Source organism: Dama dama, chromosome 4 (genome assembly GCF_033118175.1).
Source record: "Dama dama isolate Ldn47 chromosome 4, ASM3311817v1, whole genome shotgun sequence".
Classification (NCBI taxonomy): domain Eukaryota; kingdom Metazoa; phylum Chordata; class Mammalia; order Artiodactyla; family Cervidae; genus Dama; species Dama dama.
The window spans coordinates 60,439,079-60,465,755 of record NC_083684.1 but is presented as its reverse complement, the minus strand read 5'-3'; the positions used below and the strand labels follow the sequence as shown (position 1 = coordinate 60,465,755).

General features: G+C 44.6%; 1 protein-coding gene across 1 annotated transcript; it reads right to left on the bottom strand.

Annotated features, from left to right (window-relative positions):
• Window positions 1–6,673: 6,673 nt before the first annotated feature.
• Window positions 6,674–16,348, bottom strand: ELSPBP1 (epididymal sperm binding protein 1). The gene is made up of 5 exons (XM_061136084.1): window positions 16,279–16,348; window positions 11,222–11,359; window positions 9,184–9,330; window positions 7,985–8,143; window positions 6,674–6,831 (listed from the first exon to the last, which is right to left on the bottom strand). Exons 1-5 carry the CDS (start codon window positions 16,346–16,348, stop codon window positions 6,674–6,676), a joined length of 672 nt encoding a protein of 223 aa, XP_060992067.1.
• Window positions 16,349–26,677: the final 10,329 nt, after the last annotated feature.

Below are 26,677 nucleotides of genomic sequence, written 5' to 3'. Positions count from 1 at the left end.
CCCACGGGCCCTCCAGAGAGAGAGGGTGGGAGGGTGGGTGGAGACTGGTGTTGCAGCGCTATGGATTGAGGGTAGCCTAGAAATGATAGCTTTGGCCAGATGGGGTTATATTACATCCCTGGAACTAGATTAAGGAGGAAGAGATCTGTGTGAACAGTACTGGGGTCTCCTTGCCACTGCCCCAAATCCCAAAGAAAGACTAATGACATCTTTCAACTCGTAATCCTAAATCCTTCCAACCTGGCAGGGTCTCTTCCCCCACTTCCTCTGGGTGAAAATAGTCTCTTCTCCTGTTTGATTCAGAAAGTTCAACACAGCGTCTACCTTTCCCCATTCTTGCTTCAACTGCCTTGAACCCCCTTAGTTTCTTCCTCTCGGTCGAAGAAGGCATGTCCATCATGAGGCTAGAAACAGGGTTCTTGATGAGACTGGGTTTGGAAAGGGTTAATTAAAGAGGCATCCAAGTGAACCTACCACCCCCCGCCCCCCACAACTTGATTTCCCTGAAGCACAGTCTCTTTTCATCTCTCTAGCCCCCGACTTCCTCCTCCTTGTGTCAGATGCTTCGGTCACCGAATTAAATCACAAATCTGGATTATCAAGGTTTAGGGCAAGCTTATCCCCCAGGGGATTAGCCCCCCTCGAAACGACATCATGCAAAGAGAGAGAGGACAGACACCTCCAAATCCTTGGCTCAGCCGGGTCACCAAGAAGCCATTCCTGGAAGCCCCCTGCTTCTGTGTCAGGGGCCATACAGGGATAGTCCCTCTGTTAGACTGGAAGTCAGTTTTCTCCCTCATACCCTGACCCTGATCTGTGTTAGAAATTGGAAAGATATATTCCTCCTTACCTCTTTGGTAACCCCAAGGTCCTCCAAATAAAGAGTTCATTTGAAACCTTCTTCAATTATTTATTCTTAATTAATTGGCTGAGCCAGGTCTTAGTTGCAGTACTAAAGAGCTTTAGTTGCAGCGTGTGGGATCTGGTTTCCTGACCAGGGATCGAACCTGGGCCCCCTGCAGTGGGAGCATGTGTGTGCGCTCAGTCGCTTCAGTCATGTCCAGCTCTTAGTCACCCAATGGACTGTAGCCTGCCAGGCTCCTCTGTTCATGGGATTTTACAGGTGAGAATACTGGAGTGGGTTGCCATTTCCTTCTCCAGGGGATCTTCCCAACTAAGGATTCGAACAGGAGTCTCCTGAGTCTCCTGCATTGGGAGACAGATTTCTTTTTACCACTGAGCCACCTGGGACGCCCCCTTATCCACCCGGGAGGTCCCTCTTTTTCACCTTTAAAGTCCTAAGTATAGACCTGGAGAATGGCTCACCTAGTTCAATAGCCTCCCTTGTAGAAAATTTTAATTTAAATTTTAAAAAGTGGAATGTTTTCTAACTTCGCTGTGGCCATGCTGTTCACTATCCCAAGACTATTTTATGTTTTTTATTTTCTTTATTCCTTCCTTTCCTTCTTTCCCCCTTCTACCTTTAATTTATTCAGCAGCAACGTCTGAAGTGCCTGCTATGTGCCAGACATTTTTCCAAGCATGAGGAAAAATGAGGCTATAGCAGTGAATAAAATAGCCCCAAACTCTAGACTCAAGAAGCTTCCATTATAATGTGAGGAGACAGACATAGAACAAAATAAATGAGTAAATATAATCATATCTAGAATGTTAGAAGGTGATGAGATGTGGGGGGAAAAGGAGCAGAAATGGGTTGAAGAATGAGAAGGTTCTGGAGGTGGGGAGGGGTTGCATTCTCTGTAGGCACATCAGGGAGTTTATGGAGCCCTGGGGGCATGTCTGAGAAAGGGCAATTCAGACATGATAGAGTGCAAATGCAAAGGCCCAAGACAGGAATTGCACCTGGAGTTCTGGAGGAATTGTAAAGAGACCAGGGTGGTTGGAGAGGGGTAGATGGTTTGGGGTCTGAGTGGATCAGGAGTCAACTCATGAAAGCATGCATTCTTAGAGGCTATTTTGAGGACCTTGGAGGGTACGGAACAGAGAAGTGTCCTAGTTCATATCCCATTTAACAGATGACTTCAACCTCCTATCTTACCCATCACATCCCATCTCTACAGTCATCGAGTCACCCATCCAATCATTCCTGCACCTGCTCAAACATAATATTTGCTGAGTCCCTGATATGTGCCTGGCACTGTTCCAAGTGATGGAAATAGAGCAAGGATAAGTTACTTGACCTCAAGAAGCTTGTAGTCCAGAGCCCCACAAGCCAATGGGATCTCCCAGTGATAATGGAAATGCTCTAGAGTTGCTGCACCATCCAATATGGTAGCCACCAGCTATGTGTCACTATTGAGTATTAGATGTGGGGAGGCTGAGAATATGGATGTCATTTGATTTTTATTTCAGTAAGTCAATAACATTTTCTTAATACATTATTGGTTTTATGAATTATTTGTTAAATTTAAATAGCCCCATGTGGCTGTGCTAAGTCAATTCAGTCGAGTCTGACTCTTCACAACCCTATGGATAGTAGCCCGCCAGGCTCCTCCGTCCACAGGATTCTCCAGGCAAGAATACTGGAGGGGGTGGCCTTTCCCTTCCCCAGGGGATCTTGCCGACCCAGGAATGGAACTGGGGTCTCCTGCATTGCAGGTGGATTCTTTACCAGCTGAGCTTCCAGGGAAGCCCCAGTGGACAGTGCGTGTTTGTGCTATGAGCCTGGGATTATTCTAGGTCCTGGAGATAGTTAAGTGATAAAGTCTTTACTTTCTTGGAGCCTACAGTGTGATGTGAGGGGAGAAGACAAAAATGATCATTTAAGAGTGGGATGAATACTTTGAGGAAGTGGAGTGGTTATACCAAGAGAATTGGAGGGAAGGCACATAAGCAAGTCTATATGAAATTTAATTTACTGAAAAGGTCAGGAGGGCACTTAGAGGTGAGCTGTCTCCAGTTGGGTTCCAGGGTTTCTTCCTTGTCTGAGAGTGGAGGAGAGCATGAAGGAGGTTTATCAAACTGTATCCTTGGGTTCGATACTTGGGAAGGAACTGGGATTGAGCAGAGGGAGAAGCTGAACAATGGTGCAAGCTCAAGAATCTCAGCGGAGTCCACAGGCGCTCTTGACACAGCTCTTCCAACTTGTCTCATTTGGGTTGAAATGGCCAGGTCTTTAAATCTGCCCGTAGTTAATTCTTGCATATGGACTGTCCTGGGGGGTGGGCATAAGCTCGGGCAAGGGAGGGCTCTCTGAAGCGGAGGACATCCCTGATTCCAGCTTGACTGCTGAAGGCTGCCTGCAGACAGCACTCCCCAGAGGTGGGCGGCAAGTCTTCTGTAGACCTGGTGACACACATCCCTCTCCATCACAGGGCATTTCAGCAGAGACTGAACAAGGTGAGGAGGAGAGCTACAGAAGCTCAAGAGGAGAAGAGAACTCCAGCACCAGCAAGGCAGAGGCTGGAGTGAGCTTGATGAGTTCAAGGAACAGAGTAGCAGTTTGAGTAGTGAGTGAGGAGGTGGGGGGGGGGGGTAGAAAATGAGATGTAGGAAAGCGCTAAACAAGGCACGGAGATGTGGGATCTGGGAACAGGACGATGACGCTTACTAGGGTGTTTTTATATGATTGAGTGAAGATCTGTGCTCTGGCTGTTAAACTAAAGTGAAAAAGACCGACCATTCAGCTTTCATGTGTCTCTCACATCAATGCGACATCATGTGAATGTAACGATCAGACTGGCAGTGAACAAGGCTGAATGGCTAAAATCTATTCCTAATGTCTGGCTGTGGTGAGGGACAATGGTAGTAGTTGTTCAGAGGGTTTTTCTGTTTTGTTTTTAAATATTCATTTTTGATGGTGACAGATATTTGCCGCTGTTTGTGGCCTTTCTCTAGCTGTGGTAAGCGGGGCTACTCTGCATTGCGGTGCATGGGCTTCTCACTGCGGTGGCTTCTCTTGTTACAGAGCACGGGCTCTGGAGCTTGGGCTTCAGTAGTTGTGGCAAAGGGGTTTAGTTGTTCTGCGGCATGTGGGGTCTTCCCGGACCAGGGATCCAACCCGTGTCCCCTGCATTGGCAGGCAGATTCTCATCCACTGCACCACTGGGGAAGTCCACTGAGAGGGATTTTACGAAGGAGAAGGAGGACAGGGAGGGAGAAGAGGAGGAGGAGAGGGAAGAGGAGAAGGAAGGAGAGAATGGAGAGGAAGAACATCAACAACATGAGGTTGCATCTGGGCTCACAGGAAACAGATTCTGTAATCGATTATTGATGTCTGTCACAGGCACCATAAAGGAATAGTTGAGGCCATCTTGCAATGAATTTTCTACCCTCCATTGATGAACTAATTTATTTATTAGTGATTTAATAAGTACCTACAAATGCTCCACCCAAGTCTGTAACTTCCCAGAAAGAGACAGCAGGCTGCAATTATTTCCTAGAGTCCCTGGGCTGAGACTCTGATCTCTGCACCGTGTGACTCACCAGTGCTTCCTTCCCCACACTTTTGGATCCCTCACCATATCTGTCATTCTAGGAAGCGGAAAAGGCAGCCCCAGAGTTAATGTGGGGCTCCCTTTTGGTGGTTAGACCACATTTTCCCTCTGTTCTTCACAAAGGACCAAGTGATGAAGCTAGATGGTGAACAGGTTCTTTCTAAAGGTGATTATCTAAGCTTGAAAGATTCGATGAAAAAGATGAAGCAGGTTCCAGACTTAATATGTCAGCCTTCCACTGGAGACGTGTCTCCTTCCCTTGAAAATAAAATCAAAAGCCAGTGTTCAGGTAACAGGTACACACTGACTCAAATGTAACGTGAATTAAGAAGTGACTTCATGTTGATTTTTAAGATTCAGTTGGGAATAAGATGATGCAGCTGAGCCAAGAGCAGTTAGATACCCCCTGCGCCTCACCTGGCTCATGGGATCAAGTCAGTGAATAATAAGCACCTCAACCTCACGTATGCTGTAATAGGTTCGGTAGGAGCAGGACTTGCAAGGAAATGGTTCTGCTCTTTTTGTTTGTTTGTTTGCTTGTTTTTGCTTGCTTGTGGCACGGCATGTGGGGATCTTAGTTCTGTGAGCAGGGATCTAACCTGTGCCCCCTGTAGTGGAAGCATGGGGTTCTAACCACTGGATCGCCAGGGGAATCCCGAGATAGCTCTCTGATGGTTACAAATTTGAGACTGGAGACTAAAAATGTTCTTATACACAGCCACAGATTGAAGACGACTGTGGATTTTTGTTTTTTGTTTTTTTTTTTTAGTATTCACCCTGTTAAGATGGGGGCTTCTCAGGTGGTACAATGGCAAAGAATCCACCTGCCAATGAAGGAGACACAGGAGACATAGGTTCCATCCCTGGGTTGGGAAGATCCCCTGGAGAAGGAAATGGCAACCCACTCCAGTACTCTTGCTGGGAAATCCCATGGACAGATGAACCTGGCAGGCTACAGTTCATGGGGTCGCAAAGAGTCGGACACGACTTGGCGACTAAACAACACCACCAACAACTGTTAAGACGGCGCCTAGAGTCCCAAACCGACTTCTTTGCCTTTCCTCTGTACATGGAAGATAATTTTCACCATCAAACTAAATTTCAGGAAGAGTCACCCATTTTGGTTCTATCAGACGGTAAAGCGTCTGCCTACAATGTGGGAGACCCGGGTTTGATCCCTGGGTTGGGAAGATCTCCTGGAGAAGGAAATGGCAGCCCACTCCAGTATTCTTGCCTATAAATTCCCAAGGACGGAGGAACCTGGTAGGCTACAGTCCATGGGATCGCAAACAGTAGGCTACAGTCCATGGGATCGCAAACAGTCGGACATGACTGAGCGACTTCACTCAAGCCACATGCAATCGCAAGGATAAATACTGCTGGAATCACCAGCATGGTCGCATATCTGATGAGAGGGCTTCTGTTTACTTTCAAATTCTAGAATTACAATGTGACAAGGTCAGTGTAGAAGGTCCAGAGAGAATTGTTTTAGGCATTAGAATATGGAAGCTGGAAGGCAAAGAATAGAAAAAAGGAAGGATGAAATGGGTCCTCTGGAGACAGTTGATGATGTATGGGCTGAGGTTGGGGAGAGGGTGAGAGGTGAACCTAAGCTTTTCCTTGGTTAGCTACTCAGTGAAGCAGGTAAGGGATCAACAACAAGGTTTCTGGGGACGTGTGTGTGTGTACTCAGTCACGAGTCATGTCTGACTCTTTGCGACCCCATGGAGCATAGTCCAGCAGGCTCCTCTGTCCATGAGATTTCCCAGGCAAGCATACTGGAGTGGGTTGCCATTTCCTTCTCTGGGGGATCTTCCCAACCCAGGGATTGAACCTGCGCCTCCTGCATTGGCAGACGGATTCTTTACTGCTGAGTCATCAGGGGGACCAGAGAGGTCTTGGTTATCTCCTTTCAAGTTTGTCCTTTCATTTAAAGTCTCAACTCAAGAAATTCCACTTTCTGAGTTTTTCACATCCAAATCCTCCCAGACCTAAACTTTGGAATGACACATTTCTGGTTCTGAAATCATTCGCTCGCCTCCTCACCCTGCTCCTCTGCTTTTCAGAGACATCCCGATTTCTTTTAGTCTTCTACTTTGGGAAGTTGTCCCAGCATCCCCCACCCTGGCTAAGTTCACCTTTTCTCTGAGAAATAGAACTTGTCTTGCTGGAAAACTCAGCAAATCATGCTGGAAGGAAAAGAGCTCACCTTTGCATCAGCAGTACACCCAAGTGTGGTCCCGGTCATAGTTGTAAGAGGTTGCACACCATAAAAGGTTCTCCTTTGATCCTTTAGTGGTGCAGTTAAAATAATTCTTGTTTTTGTAGTTGAACGGGAAGTGGCAAGGGAAGCCAGGAACCAATGAGGAAATTCCTAGGGAGGAAATGGAGATAAGACGGTGGTTACTCCTGTGTCTTTACACTACAGTGAAGGCTTCATCCTTACTTAAGCTTGTGTTGTTTGAGCTTTGCTCAGAGGCTTCTGCCGAAGGGGTGATGTATTGTTGTTGTTTAGTCACTAAGTGGTGTCAGACTCTTTTGCAACCCCATGGACTGTAGCCAGCCAGGCTCTTCTGACCATGGGAATCTCCAGGCAAGAATACTGGAGTGGGTTGCCATTTCCTCTTCCAGGGGACCTTCCTGTCCCAGGGATGGAATCTGAGTCTCCTGGGGCCCCTGCATTAGCAGGCAGATTCTTTACCACTGTGCCACCTGGGAAGCCCAATCTGTTCAAGAGAGAGTCCAGTCATCTCTATCTGGTAGACAAGATAAACCCAAAGGTTTGATTGTTTTTAGATGTTAACGGATCTTGTATCTAATTTAGCAATCTTGCTTCAGCTTGGCATTCTTTTCTTCACTGACTATGTACAATCGGCCCTCAGTAGTCACAGGTTCTCTGAGGATTCAATATTCCACTTGAGGAATGCAATATCTAGTTAGTGAATCTGTGGATCCACAACCCGCAAATACCGAGGTTGGGAAGATGAAGTGGAGAAAGGATAGGCTACCCACTCCAGTATTCTTGCCTGGAGAATTTCATGGACAGCGGAGCCTGGCAGGCTACAGTCCATGGGGTCACATAGAGTCGGACACAAAACTGAGCAGCTTTCACTTTCAACTCTTCTACACCATTTTATATAAAGGACTTGAGCATCCTTGGATGCTTCTTGTAAGTCCTTTGACTTGGCTTCACCATCTTTCCAGTTCCATTATTAACAGATTTTTCAAAACCCTATCATATAGCATACTCATTATTTGTATGAGTGTTGGGTATTTAATATTTTGCAAATTTTATACTGGCCCCTTTCTCTTGAATCTTAAGGAGACCACCTTTTTGCCTGTTGTATTATGGCATTCTTTATGCTATTTGTTCATCAGATCTCTGTGGGCAGGAATCTGCATATTCATCATCATAGCCCCAGTGCTCGGCTCAGGGTCTGTTACACAGTAGGGCTGGAATAGATGTTTGTTGAGTGAATGAATGAAGGAATCCACCCATGCCCACCCAATCCCCTTCCCCATAGTACTGGTGTCGGCACAAAGACTCCACTTCCCGTCCTTATCCATGTTCTCTGTGGTTGGACACCAGAGCTTGTTGTTTTCATCCTCAAGGCATTCAGAGACCACATTATTTTTGTACATGGCAGGGAAGATGCAGGGCTTGCTGAAAGAGTTTCCCCCGTACTCTGAAAATAATAATGGAAATGAACATAATTAGAACCTTATGTTCCCAGGTGGCGCTAGTGGTAAAAAAAAAGAAAAAAGAAAAAAACAACCCGCCTGCCAACGCAGGAGACAGAAGAGATTCGAATTCCATCCCTGGGTTGGGAAGATCCCTTGGAGGAGAGCATGGCAACCCACTCCAGTATTCTTGCCTGGAGAATTCCATGGGCAGAGGAGCCTGGCGGGCTACAGTCCATGGGGTTGCAAAGAGTCGGACAGGACTGAAGCAACTTAGCACACACACATGCAGAATCTTACGTAGGAATAAGTGTAGTCGTAGATAGGTGCTTTGCATGCATTTTCATCTCTAGAGGCAGCAGTGCTTAGTGAGAAGGTAAAAAGGCACAGGCTTTGGAGTCAAATGGACTTGAATTCACATTTTAACTCTGACATCACCTTGGGCCATTGTTTTATTCGGACTATTTACTGAATAGTGGGGAAAAAATAGCATCTGGTAGAGCTTCCATGGGAAGATTCATTGGGTTGTTATATATAGAGCTTCTGGATCAGGGTCTAACACAGAGGAGGCAAGAGAATGAATGGGGGTTTTCAGTTAAGAGGAAGCCTAGAAGTAAGAGTAAATGTTAAGATGCATTGAAATGCAGTTTGGGTGTGGCATTGGGTGAACCTAATTACTGTTGATTCTAGAAATAGAAATCCTTGAAAACCAGTGTCAGAACTACAGCCCATGGTTTTGGTCCTCAGCACAAGTGGTTTTTAATGCTGGCCTTGGGGACTTGTAATGCAGGAGACCCTGCATTGATCCCTAGGCTAGGAAGATCCCCTGGAGGAGGAAATGGCAACCCACTCCAGTATTCTTGCCTGGAGAATCCCATGGACAGAGGAACCAGGTGGGCTATAGCTCACGAGGTCACAAGGAGTGGGACACGCCTGGGCAACTGAGCACACGTGTTCACTGCCCTGCCCCATGCCCTCACGAGAATCATTACTGGCCACCGGCCCCACCCTCACCAAACACACCCTCCTTGTTGCCGTGCCTCACCATTGGTTTCACAGTATTTCCACTGCTGCTTCTCATCAAAGCTGGAAGTGACTGAGCACCACTGCCTTCCAAAGAAACTGCCGTCCGTGATGCAGCCATTATGGGGCTTTCCTCGGTAGATGAAGGGAAAGACACACCGTGGGTAATCTGCACAGAGAGAAGTCCATGAGTGCGTTCACTTTTCTCTGGTCATTCATTTTTGGCTGCAAGATCTTAGTTCCCCAACCAGGGATTGAACCTGTGCCCCCTGCATTGGAAGAGCAGAATCCTAACCTTTCAACCACCAGGGAGGCCCCTGTGGACCTCTTTTCCAGCATTAAAAAATATATATATCTACTTGTAATTTTCTTATTCAGTTTCAACCAGTTGATCCCGATTTGTTTGAACTGCAGAGGACTTTGCAACAGAGGCAGTGCGGGCTCACCTTGTTTTTAGTCACTTTGTTTTATTGTGCTTTGCAGAGATTGCATTTTTCACAGGATGAAGGTGTGTGGCAACCCTGCCTTGAACAAGTCTGTTGGAGCCATTTTCCCAGGAGCATTGGCTCATTTTGTGTCTCTGTGTTACATTTTGGTAATTCTCCCAATATTCCACACTTTGAAATTATTATTGTATTTGTTATGGTGGATCAGTGATTTTTTTCCCCTTTTTATTACATACGCTTAGTTGCTCTGAGGCAAATGGGATCTTCCAGGACCAGGGATCAAACCCATGTCTCCTGCATTAGCAGGCAGATTCTTTACCACTGAGCCACCAGGGAAACCCAATCAATGATATTTGATGTGATGCATGTAATTGTTTTGAGGTACCATGAAATATGTAACCTATGAATAAGAAGTTGCTTCTAATGGACAAAAAAAGAAAGTGCTTTCCTGAGATGAAAACTACTCCTGGTGAAGACGCTGTGAAAAGTGTTGACATTACAACAGAAGATACAGAATACTATATGAAGTTAGTTGATAAAGCATCGGCAGGGTTTGAGAGGACTGACTCCAATTTTGAAAGACGTTCTGCTGTAGATAAAAATGCTATCAAACAGCACCGCAGGCTACAGAAAAATTGTTCATGAAAGGATGAGTCAATAGATACAGTAAACCTCTTTGTTGTCTTATTTTAAGAAATTGCCAGTCACCCAACCTTCAGCACCCATTACCCTGATCAGTCAGCAACCATCAACATCAAGGTAAGACCTCCACCAGTGAAAAGATTACAACTCACTGAAGATTCAAAGGATGGTTAGCATTTTTGAGCAATGAGAGAGTTTTTAAATTAAGGGTAGGTACTTTTTTAAAAGACATATAATGCCATTGCATGTTTAGACCGCAGTACAGTGTGACATATCTTTTATATATTCTGGGAAAGCAAAAAATTCATATGACTCACCTTATTGCAATATTTGCACTGTTTCCCTTCTGGTAACTGTATGTTTGTTTTCTGTGTCTGTGAGTCTGTTTGTTTTATAAATAAGTCCATTTGTATCATTTTCTAGATGCCACTTATAAATGATACCATGAGATATTTGTCTTTCTCTGATTTACTTAGTGTGATAATCTCTAGGTCCATCCACGTTGCTGCAAACGGCATTATTTCATTCCTTTTAATGACTGAGTAATATTCCTGTGTGTGTGTGTGTGTGTGTGTGTGTGCGCGCGCGCGCGCGCGCACGCGCGCATGTGTGTATCTCACATCGTCTTTATCCATTCATTTGTCGATGGACATTTAGTTTGCTTCCATGTCTTGAAGAGCACTATTTTTAACACCATTATCCCTTTTTTTTTTGACCATGTCATGTGGCTTGTGGAATCTTGGTTTCCTGACCAGGGGTTGAGCCCGGGCCCTCGGCAGTGAAAGTGCTGAGTCCTCAACCCTAGACAGCTGGGAAACTCCTCACTCTCTGATCCTTAACATTCTTACCCATTATTAACACTCAGTGTTTGGTCTGCCAAAAGAAAAGATCATATTATCCACGCCTACACATTCTCATTTGTGATCCATGCTCTGAGGACACCTGCTGACAGGACGAGATGGTACCACTCACCTTCTGTCATACAGTGTTTCCACCGTCCGTCATACACGGCTCTGGTCGAACACCAAGGGAATAAGCTGTTGGTTCTGGTGCAAGAGAAGTAAGTAGAACCCTTGTAGGTGAAGGGAAAGATGCATGGATCTTTCTTATCTGAAGGACAGATGGACAAAGTAGGGGATTAGTCCCAAAGAAGGAGCCAAGGATGAGACTTGGTCTGCTTTATATGATGGCCTGAAGTCTGCATGTATAGTCTTTGCATCTAACTTCCTAATGACATTTAAGAACATTTCCAGCTTAAGTTTGGACCCAGAGTAGTAGGGATGAGTTTCATGAACTATGAAGGCAACCAAGATACATTATGTCTCCAAACTAGCATGGCTACCACAAATGTCATACAAGACACTTTTGGTTAGGGGGTTCCCTGGTAGTCCAGTGGATATGACTTCATGTTCCAATGCAGGGGATGTGGGTTCACTGGGGTAGGGGTTTGATTCTTGATGGAGAAGCTAAGATCCCACATGCCTGGCAGCCAAAAAAAAAAAAAAAAGATTATATATATATAAAACAGAGGCAATATTGTAACATAGTCAATAAAGACTTTTTAAAAAATAGTCCATGTCAAAAAATCTTTGAAAAAAAATTTGGTAAATTACAAGATTCCATCTGGTCTTGAAAAGACACACGTGAAATAATTTTGAATCACAGACTAAAAAACCATTTCGTTTTTCAATGCTTTTTCAATCCTTCTGATGACATAAAAGAAAAAGCCTCAGTTTAATGCTAGTATTTCACTACCATGTCTCTAATACGTAATAATCTCCCTTTTTAACAAAAAAAAAGAGAGAGAGAGAGCAGGACTCAGGCTCAAAGCACTATTAGGACAATGGTATCTACTAGAACTTAATAATAGGCTTTTGCTCTCATAGAATTTATTTTTATTGGTACTTCCTGTTTATGGCAGTAGGAGTGCTTTTATAGATTACAGGGCTGATGCTAACAATTCGTTTAAAATAAACATATTCAGGAAGCGTAAGCACACTGAAAGAGAAATGTTGAGTACAGAATATTTCTGATGGCATGCAGGTGGTGGCAGGTATGGAGGGGGTGAACTTGAATGAATAAAGTTTAGGAAACACAACTCTTGACTTTTCTATCTTTCTGTACCAGGACAGGGACTTTATCTTTTACACCAGGTATCCTGAAAACCTAGAAGAGGGACTTGATCATAGCAGGTGCTCAAAAAATAACTGACAGAATAAAATAAGTTTGGGAAACACCATGTGAAATAGTGTTAAACAGGTTTCTTCAATGACGGATTCATCACAAAAGTCCCTTTGCAAATGAGGATTTAGTTAACAAGAGTGAAACAGAATATATTGAGTTGTCCTTTTTATTTTTTTCCCCTTTACTCAATAGGGCTAGAGATGAGTGGTCCCTGAAACATATCTTAAGAAATGCTGTTCTGGGACTTCCCTGTTGTCCAGTGGTTAAGACTTTGTCTTCTGACCTGGGGGGTGCTGGTTCGATCCCTGGTTGGGAAGTTAAGAGCCCACATGCCTTGAGGCCAAAAAAGGGAAAAAGAAACATAAAGCAGAAACAATATTATAACAAACTCAATAAAGACTTTAAAATGATCCACATCAAGAAAAAAAAAAAAACACCTTAAAAAAATGAAATGAATGCTGTGTTAACCCAATTCTTCATTTCATGGAGAATGAAGTGAGGACCCATACAAGGAGTGATTTAAAGTCAATACCTTTCTTTTTTTTTTTTTTGAGCAGAACTAGTAGAGTGAGAGCTTCCCTGGTGGCTCAGTGGTAAGGAATCCACCTGCTAATGCAGGAGACATGGGTTCGACCCCTGCTCTGGTAAGATTCCCTGGAGAAGGAAATGGCAACCCACTCTAGTGGTCTAGTTTGGGAAATACCATGGACAGAGGAGCCTGGCAGGCTACAGTCCATGAGGTCACAAAGATTCAGACACAACCTAGAAACTAAACAACAATTAGAATGAGGACTTGGATTTTTTTCAGCAGGATCGGAACAGCCCTTGCTTTCACTTTGCCGTCTCCTCCACATTCCTCTTTCCCTCCCTCAAAGATATAATAATGGGTTACTATGAGTAAGATGCTCTGATAGGTTATGTGTGTGCACACACATATGTGCATGCATGTGTGTGCATGTATGTACATGGCTGTCTTCCTGCATGTGTGTGCATGTGTGTTAGCTCATGTTACAAAGATGGTGAGGCAAAGCTTCCATATATTCGCCAAACCCAGCTTCCTTCTCTTTCTGAGCTTGTAGCCAGAATCCATTTTGCTGTCTCTCTCTCTTTAAAGATTTTTTGATGTGGACCATGTTTTTTAAAGTCTTTATTGAATTTGTTATTGTATTTCTTCTGTTTTATGTTTTGGTTTTTTGGCTGAAAAGCATGTGGGATCTTAGCACCCTGATCAGGGCTCGAACCCACACCTGCTGCTCTGGAAGGCAAAGTCTTAACCATCAGACTGCTGGAGAAGGGTCTGCAGCTTCTCTGATAGTTAGGTGGGGCCGTGGACTAAGTTATGACTCATAAAATGTGGGTTAAAATGATGTTATCATTTCCTGGCTCAAAAAAAATTTTCCAATCAACCATCCACACTTCTTTGTTTCTCTGTCTGCCAGCTGGGCATAGAATGATGGATCTCAATGGAGAAGGGGCAATCATGACCTCCCCTCCTCCAGGGGACATTAGACAATGTTTGGAGACATTTCTGGTTGTTACAAGAGGGAGAGGGAGGAACTGGTAGTTGTGCTGCTGATATCTACTGGGTAGAGGCCAAGGATATTGCTAAACATCTCTTTTTAAAATGTATTATTGGCTGTGCTGGGTGTTTATTGCTATGCATGGACTTTCTCTAGTTGTGGCGAGTGGGGACCACTCTCTAGTTGTGGTGCACGGGCTTCTCATTATGGTGGCTTCTCTTGTTGCAGAGCATGGGCTCTAGGGTGCGAGGGCCTCAGTAGTTGTGGTGTAAATGGGCTTAGTTGGCCCTTGGCATATGGAATCTTTCCGGACTAGGAATTGAACCTGTGTCCCCTGCACCGGTAGGCGGATTCTTAAACACTGGACCACAGTTAGGATGTTGTTGTTGTTTAGTTCCTAAGTCTTGTCCGACTCTCTGCGACCCCATGGACTGTAGCCCGGCAGGTTCCTCTGTCCATAGGATTTCCCAGGCAAGAATACTGCAGTGGGTTGTCATTCCCTTTGCCAGGGGATCTTCCCCACCCAGGGCTTGAACCCGAGTCTCCTGCATGGTGGGCAGATACTATTCAACAAAAGTTAACTGTCATCATCATCAATGATTGTCCTCACCCAGGAACACCCCTGAGTATACAGGCTGCTGGTGGTGGTGGGGAGGGGGCAGGCTGGTACCCCGTGTACAGAATTAAGTTTATCCTTGGGAGCTGTTAGCAAAAATCAACACTAATAGATACTATTAGCCATCTGTAAAGTAGTCCAGCAGATGGTCTAATCTTCTTAACTGGGTTAAAACCCTCCATAATCCGAGACTTGCTAACCTCTCTGTTCTCACTCTGCGATTAACATTCCCTTGACCTTCCTCCATGTTCTTTGTCTTTGGAGTTTTGCTCATGTTCTTCATCCTGCCCACAACGACTTTGCTGTCTGCTACTCATTCATCAAGACCTAGTTCAGCCTGGATTAACACACTAGCTTGCTCTTATAATATTCTGGGCCAATCTTTGTAAACGTAGTTACCATTTTTTAAAAACTTTTGATTTTATATTGGAATATATCCAACTAATGATGTTGTGATAGATTCAGGTGGACAGCAAAGGAACTCAGACATACATATACACATATCCATTTTCCCCCAAACTCCCCTCCCATCTAGGCCACCCACATAACATTGGGCAGAATTCCCTGCACTTTGCAGCAGGTCCTTGATGGTGATCCATCTTAAATATAGCAGTGACATACTCAGTTTTTAAGATAATATTATCAGTTTATGTATCTCTCTCTTCCATTCATCATAAGCACTCTGAGTGTAGGGCATGAGTTTTACTTACTGTTATGTTTCTGGACCAAAGCACAAATCCAGGCACTTAGGAGTCACTCAACATATATGTATTGAAAGGACTTCCCTGGTGGTCCAGTGGCTAAGACTCCACACTCCCAGTGCAAAAGGGTCCAGGGTTCAATCCCTGCTGGGAAACTAGAATCCACATGCTGCAATTAAGAGTTCACTTGCTATAACTAAAAGATCCTGAGTGCTGTGACTAAGATCTGTCACAGCCAAATAAGTAAATAAATATAAAAATGTGTATTGAATAAATTAATCTATAAACATGTGCATGTGGGGTCTTCCTGGACCAGGAATTGAACCTGTGTCTCTGGCCTTGGCAGGCAGATTCTTTACCACTGAGCCAAAAAGGAAGCCCCACAATTTTTTTTTTTTAAATGAGTATAAAAGGAACGTCCAAGTAGGGGATTCTGAGCTTTCAGTGTACTGGAATTATAGAGCCCCCCCCCCTTTATATTAAAATATTTATATCCCCCTTACCATGTGCTGCTTCCCCTGGTGGCTCAGATGGTAAAGAGTCTGCCTGCAATGCTGGAGGCCGGGGTTTGATCCCTGGATCGGGAAGATCCCCTGAAGAAGGAAATGGCAACCCACTGCAGTATTCTTGCCTGGGAAATCCCATGGGTGGAGGAGCCTGGTGGGCTATAGTCCATGGGGTCACAAAGAGTCGGACACGACTGAGCGACTTCACTGCCCTGCGCTGAATCTTTGAAAGAGGCTTGTGTCTGTTGTTTTATTTAGGCTTCAACATTGTCCCAGGAGGTAAATGCCATTATTCCTCTTTCAAGGCTGCGGACTGACTTCAGAGAGGTTACAGGGCATGACCAAAGTCACACAGAGAAAAAGTGGCAGATCCAGGGGCCACACCCCATGTCGGCCTGAGATTTCTACTAGGCTATCTTCTCCCCACTTGGATCCAGTCATCTTTACTTCATGCATTCTTTCCAGGTGCCAAACCCTCCCCATCGCTTCCCAGCATACTCACTTCCAGTTGTTTCATAGGAGTAGAGGAGGAAGGCCATCCACCCCACCAGGTAACTGGGCCATCCATTCATCTCGGCTGGCTTCTTCTTTCTGGATTGAAGGAAGACAAAAATTTGGTCCCCATGGGTTTCCTTCCTCTTCCACTAACTCCCAGGTTTGATGTCATGCAGGCTATTTTCTTTCTATCCCCAGGGGGTAAGGAAAAAAATAGCTTATTCTTACAAAGTGAAAAGTGAAAGGGTTAGTCATTCAGTCGTGTCCAACTCTTTTGATCCCACAAACTGTAGCCCACCAGGCTCCTCTGTCCATGGGATTCTCCAGGCAAGAATACTGGAGTGGGTAGCCCTTCTCCAGGGGATCTTCCCGACCCAGGGATCGAACCCAGGTCTTCCATATTGCAGGGAGATATATACATATATATATTCTGTCGTTATGGAGGGAAGGGTGTGATGGAAAGGAAAAAATGAAGCATTTGTTGAGCACTTACTATATTCCAGGCTAGACGCTCAACATACTTGATGCCACTAGGTTCTCATGCACCACACCCATCTCCTCGGCTGGCTATGAAAAGTACCTTATCAATCAGCATTACTATCCTCATCAATCATAATTTCTATTGGCTCTGGTTGCCTCTATGCCATTTCCTCAGTGACATATAAATATGCCATTCTTGGCAGAAACGACAATGCCGGTCTTAGCCTAGGCGGTCTGGGTTTCCTTAGAGGCCCAGCTACTATTGCCTTATCTACTACCGGCTCCCAGTTACTGAGTGCCTCTTGTCTGCTAGATGGTCTAGGTTTTGTATCCACTTTACTCCTTCCAGCAGGCGGAGGAGCCGGCATGGTGATCATCTCCATTTTGCAGAAGGAAACTGGAATTTGGGAGGTTGCATAACTTATCCGAAGACCACAGATGGTAAGTGACAGAGAGCAGGTTCAATTGCTGTCAGTATTCTTCCCAGTCTCTTGAGTTACTCCCCCAAGAGTAAAGTTTTGTTCTTCCCGTCTCCTCCCTACATCCTATCAGTCATCAAACCCAGGTGATTCTACTTTTTGAATAGCTCCTGTATCCACCCCCCTCTCTCTGTCCCCACCGTTACTGATCAAAGTCCGGGTTTTACCGTCTCTCCCCTAAACGCTTCTTGTGTTCCCTTTGATGATACATCCAGTCTCTTCCAGTCTGCTATACAGGGCTGCTGAAATAGAATTCCCCTGCTGACTTTGCGATTAACTCCTCTATCCAAACCTTATTCTATTTTTTTCCCATTTTCCACCTCTGTACCCCCTCAGATTTGAGGAGTGACAAAAAAAAGGGGGAGATTGAAACCGAGCAATCCCCAGACGGGCTTTTCTCTGGAGCAGACCCCTTCACATCCCCAAAGAACTGTTCAGTCTCCTGAACATCTCTTGAGTTTCAGAAAGTCTGACTCGATGGTTCAGGATCAGAGGAATGAGAACGTGCAGTGACAAAGAACAGCAGTCAGGCGGGAGAACAGAGGCTGTGATAAAGGCTAACAGGGGCAAGGTTTTCGAGGTCGGGAAGTCTCTTCAGATAAAATGACATGTAAACTGAGACCCGGGGGAAGAGAAGAATGAGCAGACATGAGCGGAGCCAGGCTGTGTGTCTGCGGCTCATCTAGGCAGAGACAGCAGGATGTGAGAAAAGGCTTAAGATGAAAAATAGCTAGATGTGTTCAAGGAATAAGACGAGCTGGAACTATATCACTCCAGTGGGATATAGTGGTGTCACTAGATACTACTCATATCTGGCGCTATGAATAATGCTTGGTGAGGCAAATAGAGTGGACCCTGCAAAGCCATCATTGTTTTCTAAATGCAAGTTTGGGACTTCTCTGGTGGCACAGTGGCTAAGACCCTATGCTCCCCATGCAGAGGAGGGTCCCGGTTCGATCCCTGGTCAGGGAAGTAGATCCTATATGCCTCAGTTAAGTGTTTGCTTGCGGCAGCTAAAGATGCCGTGGGGCAACTAAGACCTAATACAGCCAAGTAAATAAATAAATATATATATATATATATATATATATATATATTTAAAAAATGCAACTGGAGGGCTTCCCTGTTGACTCAGTGGTAAAAGAATCTGCCTGCCAATGAAGCAGAAACAAGTTCGATTCCTGGTCCCGGAAGGTCTCACAGGCTTTGGAGCAACTAAGCCCCAGCGCCACAACTATGAGCCTGTGCTCTAGAGCCAGGGAAGCACAGCTACTGAGCCCACACGCCCTGGAGCCCGTGCTCCGCAAGAAAAGAAGCCACTGCAATGAGAAGCCTGCGCCCCGCAACTAGAGAGTAGACCCTGCTCGCTGCAACCAGAGAGAGCCCACACAGCAACAAAGACCCAGCCAAAATGAAATAAATAAAACTATTTTTAAAATGCAACCGAAAGCCACTGGACGGATTAAAGTGGGGAGAAGCAGCATTCATCAATTCAGAATTCTCCACCACGTTTATCATAAAATTCACAGTCTATGCTAAGCCCTCCCCTCAAAGCTCATTCCTTATCTCTCGTCCCCTCCTGTGATCTGTTCAGACTACACTAGTCTTTTTGCTGTTTCTTGCATAGACCAGCTGAGCTTGCTTATGCTTCAGGGTCTTGCTCTTCTCTTCCCCTGGGTGCTCTGCCCCCAGCCCCCACTCAGACCAGACATTTGCATGGGACACCAGACATGTGTATCATAAAGGATTTTTGTGCGGACTCGAGGAGTTGATGTGGACTGCCATCCTGGAAGGTTAATGAGTCTACTTGGATCAAGTCGTGGATATTAATAGAAAATAGGTTGGGGGTGGTTCAAGGCAAGAAATGGGCTATAAAGTGAGTCTTAGTAGCTGAACGTCTGGAACATTCAGGTTCGGACCAAGCGATTCCTCAAGTACCCGCACGTCCACACGCTTTGGAGGTCACTTTGTCCCGGGCCACGGGGTCATTGGGGCTGGCCTCCTGCCCTTGTCACCACACTGTTGGCTGGTAGGCAAGCGAGCTGCTGGCTTCTTGGAGTCAACCCACGGTCCGGCGTGGGTGCCGTTTTCCCAGTCATCAAGTCAGGGAGAGTAAAACCCACCAAAGGACCTTATGATAAGAGCCATAGATGTTGGAAAGTACTTTGCAAATGATGGAGGGTGTACAAGCAAGATAATAACTACCCTTTGTGAATATGGGGGAGAGACAGATTTGAACCACTTCTTCTAAACTCTTTACCACCTACAATTTCATGCTTATATCTCTGCTTCACCATACTCTCCAATATCTATACCTCCATTAATTCATTCACCTCAAGTTTTCCTTTCAAACCCCCTTTCCCAAGATTCAAATTTAATTAATCATCTTTGGCCTATATACTAAGATATCCCCAAAGGCAGAATTTGGAATGCTGTTAAAGGCCTGAACTTGGTTGGAAAGCTTTGCCTCTTAGAACCTTTACAATGTTAAGAAAGTTCTTCATCGTGTTTATGCACCAGATCTTCTTCATCCAGTCGTCTGTCGGTGGACATTTGCTTCTATTTCCTGGTGATTGTAAATACATATGGCTGATTCACTTCGCCGTGCAGCAGAGCTAACACAACACTAGGAAGCAACTATACCCTAATAAATTAAAAAAGAAAGTTATTCAAGGCTCTTGGTCCCAGTTCTTCATCTGTAAAATGGAGACAATGATGGTAATTGCTGCTGCCTCCAAAAGTCAGGGTGAGGTAGTTAGTAGATGCTAATATCCAGATTCTCATCATCGCCAAAGATGTCCACGCCCTAATCCCCAGAACCCGTGAATATGTTGCAGTACACGGTGGGGATTTCGATTACATTAAGGATCTTCAGATGGGGAGATTACCCTGGATGATCTGGGTGGGCTCAGAGTAACCATAAGAGTCCTTATAAGAGAGGGGCAGGGACCTCTCTGGTGGTGCAGGGGATAAGAATCTACCTGTCAAGGCAGGGGACACGATCTCTTGTCCAGGAAGATTCCACATGCCGTTGAGCAACTAAGCCTGGGCACCACAACTGCTGAGCCCACACTCTAGAGTCAAGAGTACTGGCGTGGAGAGCTGCAACTACTGAAGCCCACGTGTCTAGATCCCGTCCTCCGAAACAAGAGAAGCCACCACAGTGAGAAGCCGACATACTGCAGCTAGAGAGTAGCCCCTGCTCACTGCAACTAGAGAAAGCCCTCATAGAGCAGTGAAGACCCAGTGCAGCCAAAAATAAATAAATGCCTGTTTTTTTAAGGGAGGTAGGAGGAGGCAGGAAATCAGATGGAACAAGGGAAGTAGAGGTTCGAGTGATGTCAGGAAGGGGCCATGAGCTAAGGAAGGCAGGTCGTCTTTATGGAGTTCGGTACAACATCACTTCTGTTTTATGTTTTGGTTTTTTGGCCCCCAGTCATGTGCAATCTTGTTTTCCCAGCCAGAGATCAAACCTGCATCCCCTGCATTGGAAGGCAAGATTTTAACCACTGGACTGCCAGGGAAGTCCTACAGAGGGGCAAGTCTTTAGAAGCTGGAAAATCTGGGAAATGGCTTCTCCCCTAGAACTTCCAGAAGGCACACAGCCCTGCCAACACCTTGATTGCAGCCCAGCAAGTCTTCTGACCTACAGAGTGTAAGAGACTAGATCTGCGTTGTTTTCAGCTGGATGAATTTTTTTTTTTTTTTTTTACAGCAGCCATAGGGAACTAATACAGACCCAAAAGGCTTTGAACACCATAAAATGTGCTTAGTAAATATGAGTCATTATCATTTTCGTCATCACTGTCCCCATCTGAGTCAGTCATCCTGGAAGATGTCCAGGAAAGATCATTTCCAACCCTAGTCCTCCTCATAAGCTGGCTTTGTGATTCTGAGCATTTCGCCTCTCATAATATCTGTTTTAACAACTGCTAAATATATTTATCATTGTGGCTTTGACAAAGGATGGTCCAGACGTGAATTCCAGCTTATCCAGGGGATCTTGGACGTGATACGGGTAGTGACTGACTTTCAGGGTCTTGGTATATATATGGGACTACTGAAATTTACCCCGTTGGACTGTTTTCAGAATGAGATGAGACCACCTAAGCAGAATTCTTGTTACATGAGCTCAATAAATAAGCTCAGTAAATAACAGAGGTCAATATGTACTGAGCACTTGTGTGCAAAGCATAACTTTGGGTGCTTTGTTTAATTAGCATTTAATTATCATAAAACCCTATGAGGTGGGACTTCCCTGGCGGTCCAGTGGTTAAGAATCTGCCTGCCAATGTAGGGGGCACAGGTTCGATCCCTGGGCCAGGAAGATCCCACATCCCTTGGGTACCTAAGGCGGTGTACCAAAGCTACTGAGCCCCAAGCTCTAGGGCCCGTGCTCGACAACAAGAGAAGCCACTGCAATGAGAAGCCCGCAAACCACAGTGAAGAATAGCCCCCCGCTCACAGCAATTAGAGAAAGCCCGAGCGCAGCAACAAAGACCTAGGGCAGCCAAAAATAAATAAGTAAAAATTAATTGTAAAAAACTCGATTAAAAACCCCAGGAGGCAGAACTATTATTAGTTTGTGTGATAGAAAAATAGGCATGGAAATATACAGTGATGACCTATGAAAGTAGACACATAACTCAAACCAGGCAACCCAAAGAGGCTATGTGCTTCATCGTCAAACCAAACTGGGGGTGCATTTCTACAGAGCCAAGTTTCTTCTTTTTTTTTCCTTTGGAAATTAGTTTATTAATTCATTATGGAGACAGATACATGATCAATGCCTTGGCTTAATACTAAAGAATATTATAATCATAAGGAGAAAAAAATGCTGGGAAAATAAATAATACAGCAAAACTAAATACAAACAAATAAATGAGTAGGTACCAATGACATTTGTCATGCATCAGGAAAAGGTTTTTAAATGAGACCCTAAAACCCATAATTCATCAACAGCAGATGACTAAGGGCCGGATGTTAAAGGCCAATGGACTCTTTTCTAATAAAAATACTGCTACAAAGACACAAACCTCACCCTTTCAAATTGCCCAGAGCTCAAATCATATATAATGCCAGTGAGTGATAACCACTTTATTATCAACTGAGTTACAAGTTTAATTACCAGCTTTATTACTTATCTCAGAGCCAAGTTTCATGAGAGGATTCAATGCAACTTCGGACTTTAAGACTCTCTTAACTTTAAGATACCATAGTTGTGACTGTTACTAACCACTCTGCCTGGAGCCCAGAAAGACTGCCCAGCTTTGACCAGAAGGGAAACAAGTCTGAGAATGGGGTACCACCTTAGGTTGGTTGAAGAATTAAGGATGCAAAGAGGTGCTCACCCTAACCATCATGACACTCTCTGTACAGTTCAAAGTCTGACTTCAAAGCTACTATTTCAATCACACACTGAACTGATTGTTCTTAATCTACATCTTGCTTCCTCTAACACCCTGTTATCATGACCTTATCAGCTGCCAAACCAATATACCTCAAACCTTTCAAAGATTGTCAGCTTCCCCAACCCTACCATCCCCCCCAAATCTCTTGTGAATCTGGCTTTTGTTCCTCAAATAAGGGTCACATTTCATTAAGTTTGCTGGAGAAGCATCAATTACAGGAGACCATAATGTTCAAAAACATCTGGACTTTGTCTAATAGCAATGACTGGAAACAAGATGAATAGTGAACGCGAGAGAACTGGTACAGTGAGTTCTGATTTACCCACATGGGCCAACCCTGAGATACTTTTAAATAGAATGAATTGGATGTGTATATTCTGCTGAAAAAATACAGTATTAAGTGAAAAGTCCAAGTTCTAGACAATAGTGGACAGTGTGATTCCAAGTGTATGTAAAAATATCTATATCCACTATTTGATTCACTCAGATGTTCATTTACTCATTTGTTACACATTTGTTATGCATCCACGATATAGTGTGGTCACCTGCACAGGTGAAGATAATTTTTTTTTAAAGCCTAGTATTTTACTGGGATGGGGGAGAGAGAAAAAAGGAATAGAGGTTCCATCTGGGATGATAAACAAATCCTAGAACAAAATGGGAGTCATGGTTGCACAATATTGGGAATGTACTTAATGCCACTGACTAGTCCATTTTAAAATGGTCCATTTTAGGGAATTCCCCGGATATCCACGGGGAGTGATTAGGACTCCACCCTTTCACTCACAGCGCTGGGTTTGATCCCTGGTGGGGGAACTGAGATTCCCTCAAGCCATATGATGCATCCCCCCCCAAAAAAGTCCATTTTAGGTTATGTGCAGTTTACCACAATAAAAAAAAAAATCATCAAAATCATTTCAGAATAAGTGCAATGAAGACAATAAGCAGGGGGCTGTGGTAGATGGTGCCTGACAGGTGTCTGCTTTAGGCAATCAGGGAGGTCCCCTCGGAGCATGACCAAGGTGAGGTTGGAGTCGCAACCGAGCGTCAGCTACACAGTCGTGGGGATGAGCATCCCAGGCAAGGGGACAGTAAGAGCAAAGACAGCAGAGAGGGCTCTCCTAGGGACCAGAAGGAGGTCCATGTGACCAGGCCACGCTGAGGGCCAAGGGAGGGAAAGAGCATCAGCCACTGAGAGCCTTGTGGTTCTCCATGAGACACTGCAATTGTGTTTTGCGTGGGCTTGCACAGAAATTCTCCTGAGTGGACACGCGAGAAAGCAGTTAATATTGGTCAACTCTGAGAAGTGGAAATAAACAGCCCAGTGCACATGTGAGACTTTTCCCATGTAAATTGTTACCTTAGATGTATATGGTACATCTACCATATACATGGTTTTCTTAACTAAAAACAAAAATTGTACATGTTGTATCTGTGTGCATACATAATATGGTTATATACATGCATGCATACACATGTACGCATAGTCTATGCTGCCGGTGCTTGAGCTGTCTTGTCTGACTCTTTGCGACCCCATGAACTGTATAGCCCACCAGGCTCCTGTGTCCATAGGATTTCCCAGGCAAGAATATTGGAGTAGGTTGCCATGCCCTCCTCCAGAGGATCTTCCTGACCCAGGGATCAAACTCGCATCTCCCGTGTCTACTGCATTGCAGGCAGACACATGATAGATATTTAAATACATATACACAAATATGTACACGTTGCATATACATATATACACAGACATGCAAGTAATTAAGACTTGGAAAGAAAACATAGAAGAGCTATGCAGAAAAGCAAAACTACAAAATTACAAATTTAAAATGACAAAATCTCAAATCTACATAGATAGCTGGCTTAAGGGTGGATTGACTTTATAAAGTAGCTCTTAGGGACCAAATTTACGGAACATCTATAGGGCAAGGCAGAATACCCGAGTCTTCCTCAGAGCCAGCATTTCATAGCGATTAAGAGACCGTGTGGACACTTGACTGATCACTGGCAGAGTGACTCCAAGCAAGATCTGCCGCAATTAGTTAATTAAGAAAACTTACTTTGGGAATATTTTAAGATTTTCTTCTCTCTTTTCCTTTTTGTTATTTATTGTCTCCCAAACTTTTCAGAGAATGTTACTGTCTAGCAAATGCTTTCCCTACTTAATGATATTCTGTATTCTTAATATCTGTTCACCTGTTTCCATTCATCTATTCATCCATTCATTCTTCCTTCAGTCCTTCTGTCCATCTATCCATCATCCATCCTTCCATCTATCTACCCATCCTTCCTCCCATCCATACATCTGTCCTTCAGTCCTTCCACCCATCTGTCCATTATCCATCCTTCCATTCATCTCCCATCCTTCCTTCCATCCATCCTTCAATTCTTCTGTCCATTATCCATCCTTCCATCTCCCCATCTCTTCTTCATCCATCCTTTTATCTATTCATTCAATAACTATTACACAACCCTACCATTTATATTGTTTATTTGGCAGCTACCAAAAGGAACTGTACACCATTTTTGACTTCAACAGTCAGATCTGAGACATCTGTATCTATCACCCAAGGTGGAAAACAAGAACAGCCACACCAGGTAGTATTAAGGTGCTGAGTGGGAGGCCAGGGAACAGCCTAGCCTACAGCCTCTGCTCTCTGGTTTTCTTAAGCCAAAAATATCACAGCGGAGCAATGAGAAAAGAATGGCACCCAACCAATCAGGGTTCAGAGCCCACCTCTTCCATTTGTCTACTGGGTAGCCTTGGAAAGGTCATTTCACCTCTCTGACTTCCAGATTTCAATGTTTTCATCTGTCAAGTGGAAATAATAACCCAACTATGACACCTATTGTGAGGATTAAGGGAGCTTATGAGCATAAAGCCACCGGAGTGCAGAGTACCTTCAAAATACCGAGTTCTTTCACTTCTCAGCAGCAAATAACTCCATGTCCGAAACAAAACCTCCACATAAGTCTCCCCCGCAAACACACACACCCCTCTTCTATTATGGATTCAGGCTGCCTTTGGAGGGAGGAGAACAGGACCTCGGAAAGAGCTCTCTGAATCTCAGCTTCCTCCCTCATCAAACAGAAAGAGTGAACCTTACCTTAGAGGAGTGAATGCAAAGACTCACAGAACCATGAAGCTATTCGTCCGCTAGCAGGAACTCAGCAGGCAATTTGTCTAGGCTAGTTTCCTTTTCTTCCGTCTCTTTCCCCCAAAGTCAGGGTAAAGGCAGCATTCCTTAGCATGACATTGTTCACACAATGTGATTTCACCCACTCCTGACCTGCCCTCAAGGCTTCCTCCTCCGCTTTCTCTGGATTTTCATTTCCAGAGCTCTAGAGCTGCATGTGGTGGCCACTTGTGGCCCGTTAGCATTTGAAACGCGGCGAGTTCGAATCATCATAGGTTGTAAGTATAAAACATTGGACTCTGAAGATGCAGGGTGTAAAAAAATGTAAAGTATCTCATCAATATTATGTTGAGGACCTGTTAAGGTGATCTTTTAGATATCATGGTTCAACAAAATTATTATTTTTTAAATGGCACTGTTTCTTCTTATTTTTCTTATTATCAATGTGACCACCATGATATAAACACCTCACATCATATTTGTCCCAGTGGACAGCGCTGCTCTAGACCCCTCCCTTCCTTGCTGTGGGGGCCCCCAGGTCCCGATTCTCATACCGTCCCGGGTTTCTAGGTTGAGGTATACCTTTGAGAGAGTCGTTTCCACCCTAGCTCTCTCCGTGAGCCCTCTTTAAGGTTCTGCCTCCAAAATCGCTGGATTATCTGGGGACTGGCCCGATTGTTTTGGCTCCAACCTGTCTGTAGGATGAGACTGCAGTTCCCCCAAGGAGGGTTCTCTGTAAGTGGTTACAATCAGGGGCAGTTTGGGTGGGATAACCCCATGGTTAATGATGTCCCAAGGGGATCTCATGCATATCTATGAGGCTCATAAAATTCAACCATGGATATATTAATGGGGTCTTGCGGGGGCTGGGATCTTAGACAAGAATATTAATGAACAGAGGA

Excerpts from the sequence above, each read along its gene's own strand:
- ELSPBP1 (XM_061136084.1), bottom strand. The coding sequence starts at position 16,348 with ATGAATGGATGGCCCAGTTACCTGGTGGGGTGGATGGCCTTCCTCCTC. Across the intron at positions 9,331-11,221 it reads GAAACACTGTATGACAGAAG|ATTACCCACGGTGTGTCTTT; the intron begins GTGAGTGGTACC and ends CTCTCTGTGCAG. Across the intron at positions 8,144-9,183 it reads GAAATACTGTGAAACCAATG|AGTACGGGGGAAACTCTTTC; the intron begins GTGAGGCACGGC and ends TATTATTTTCAG.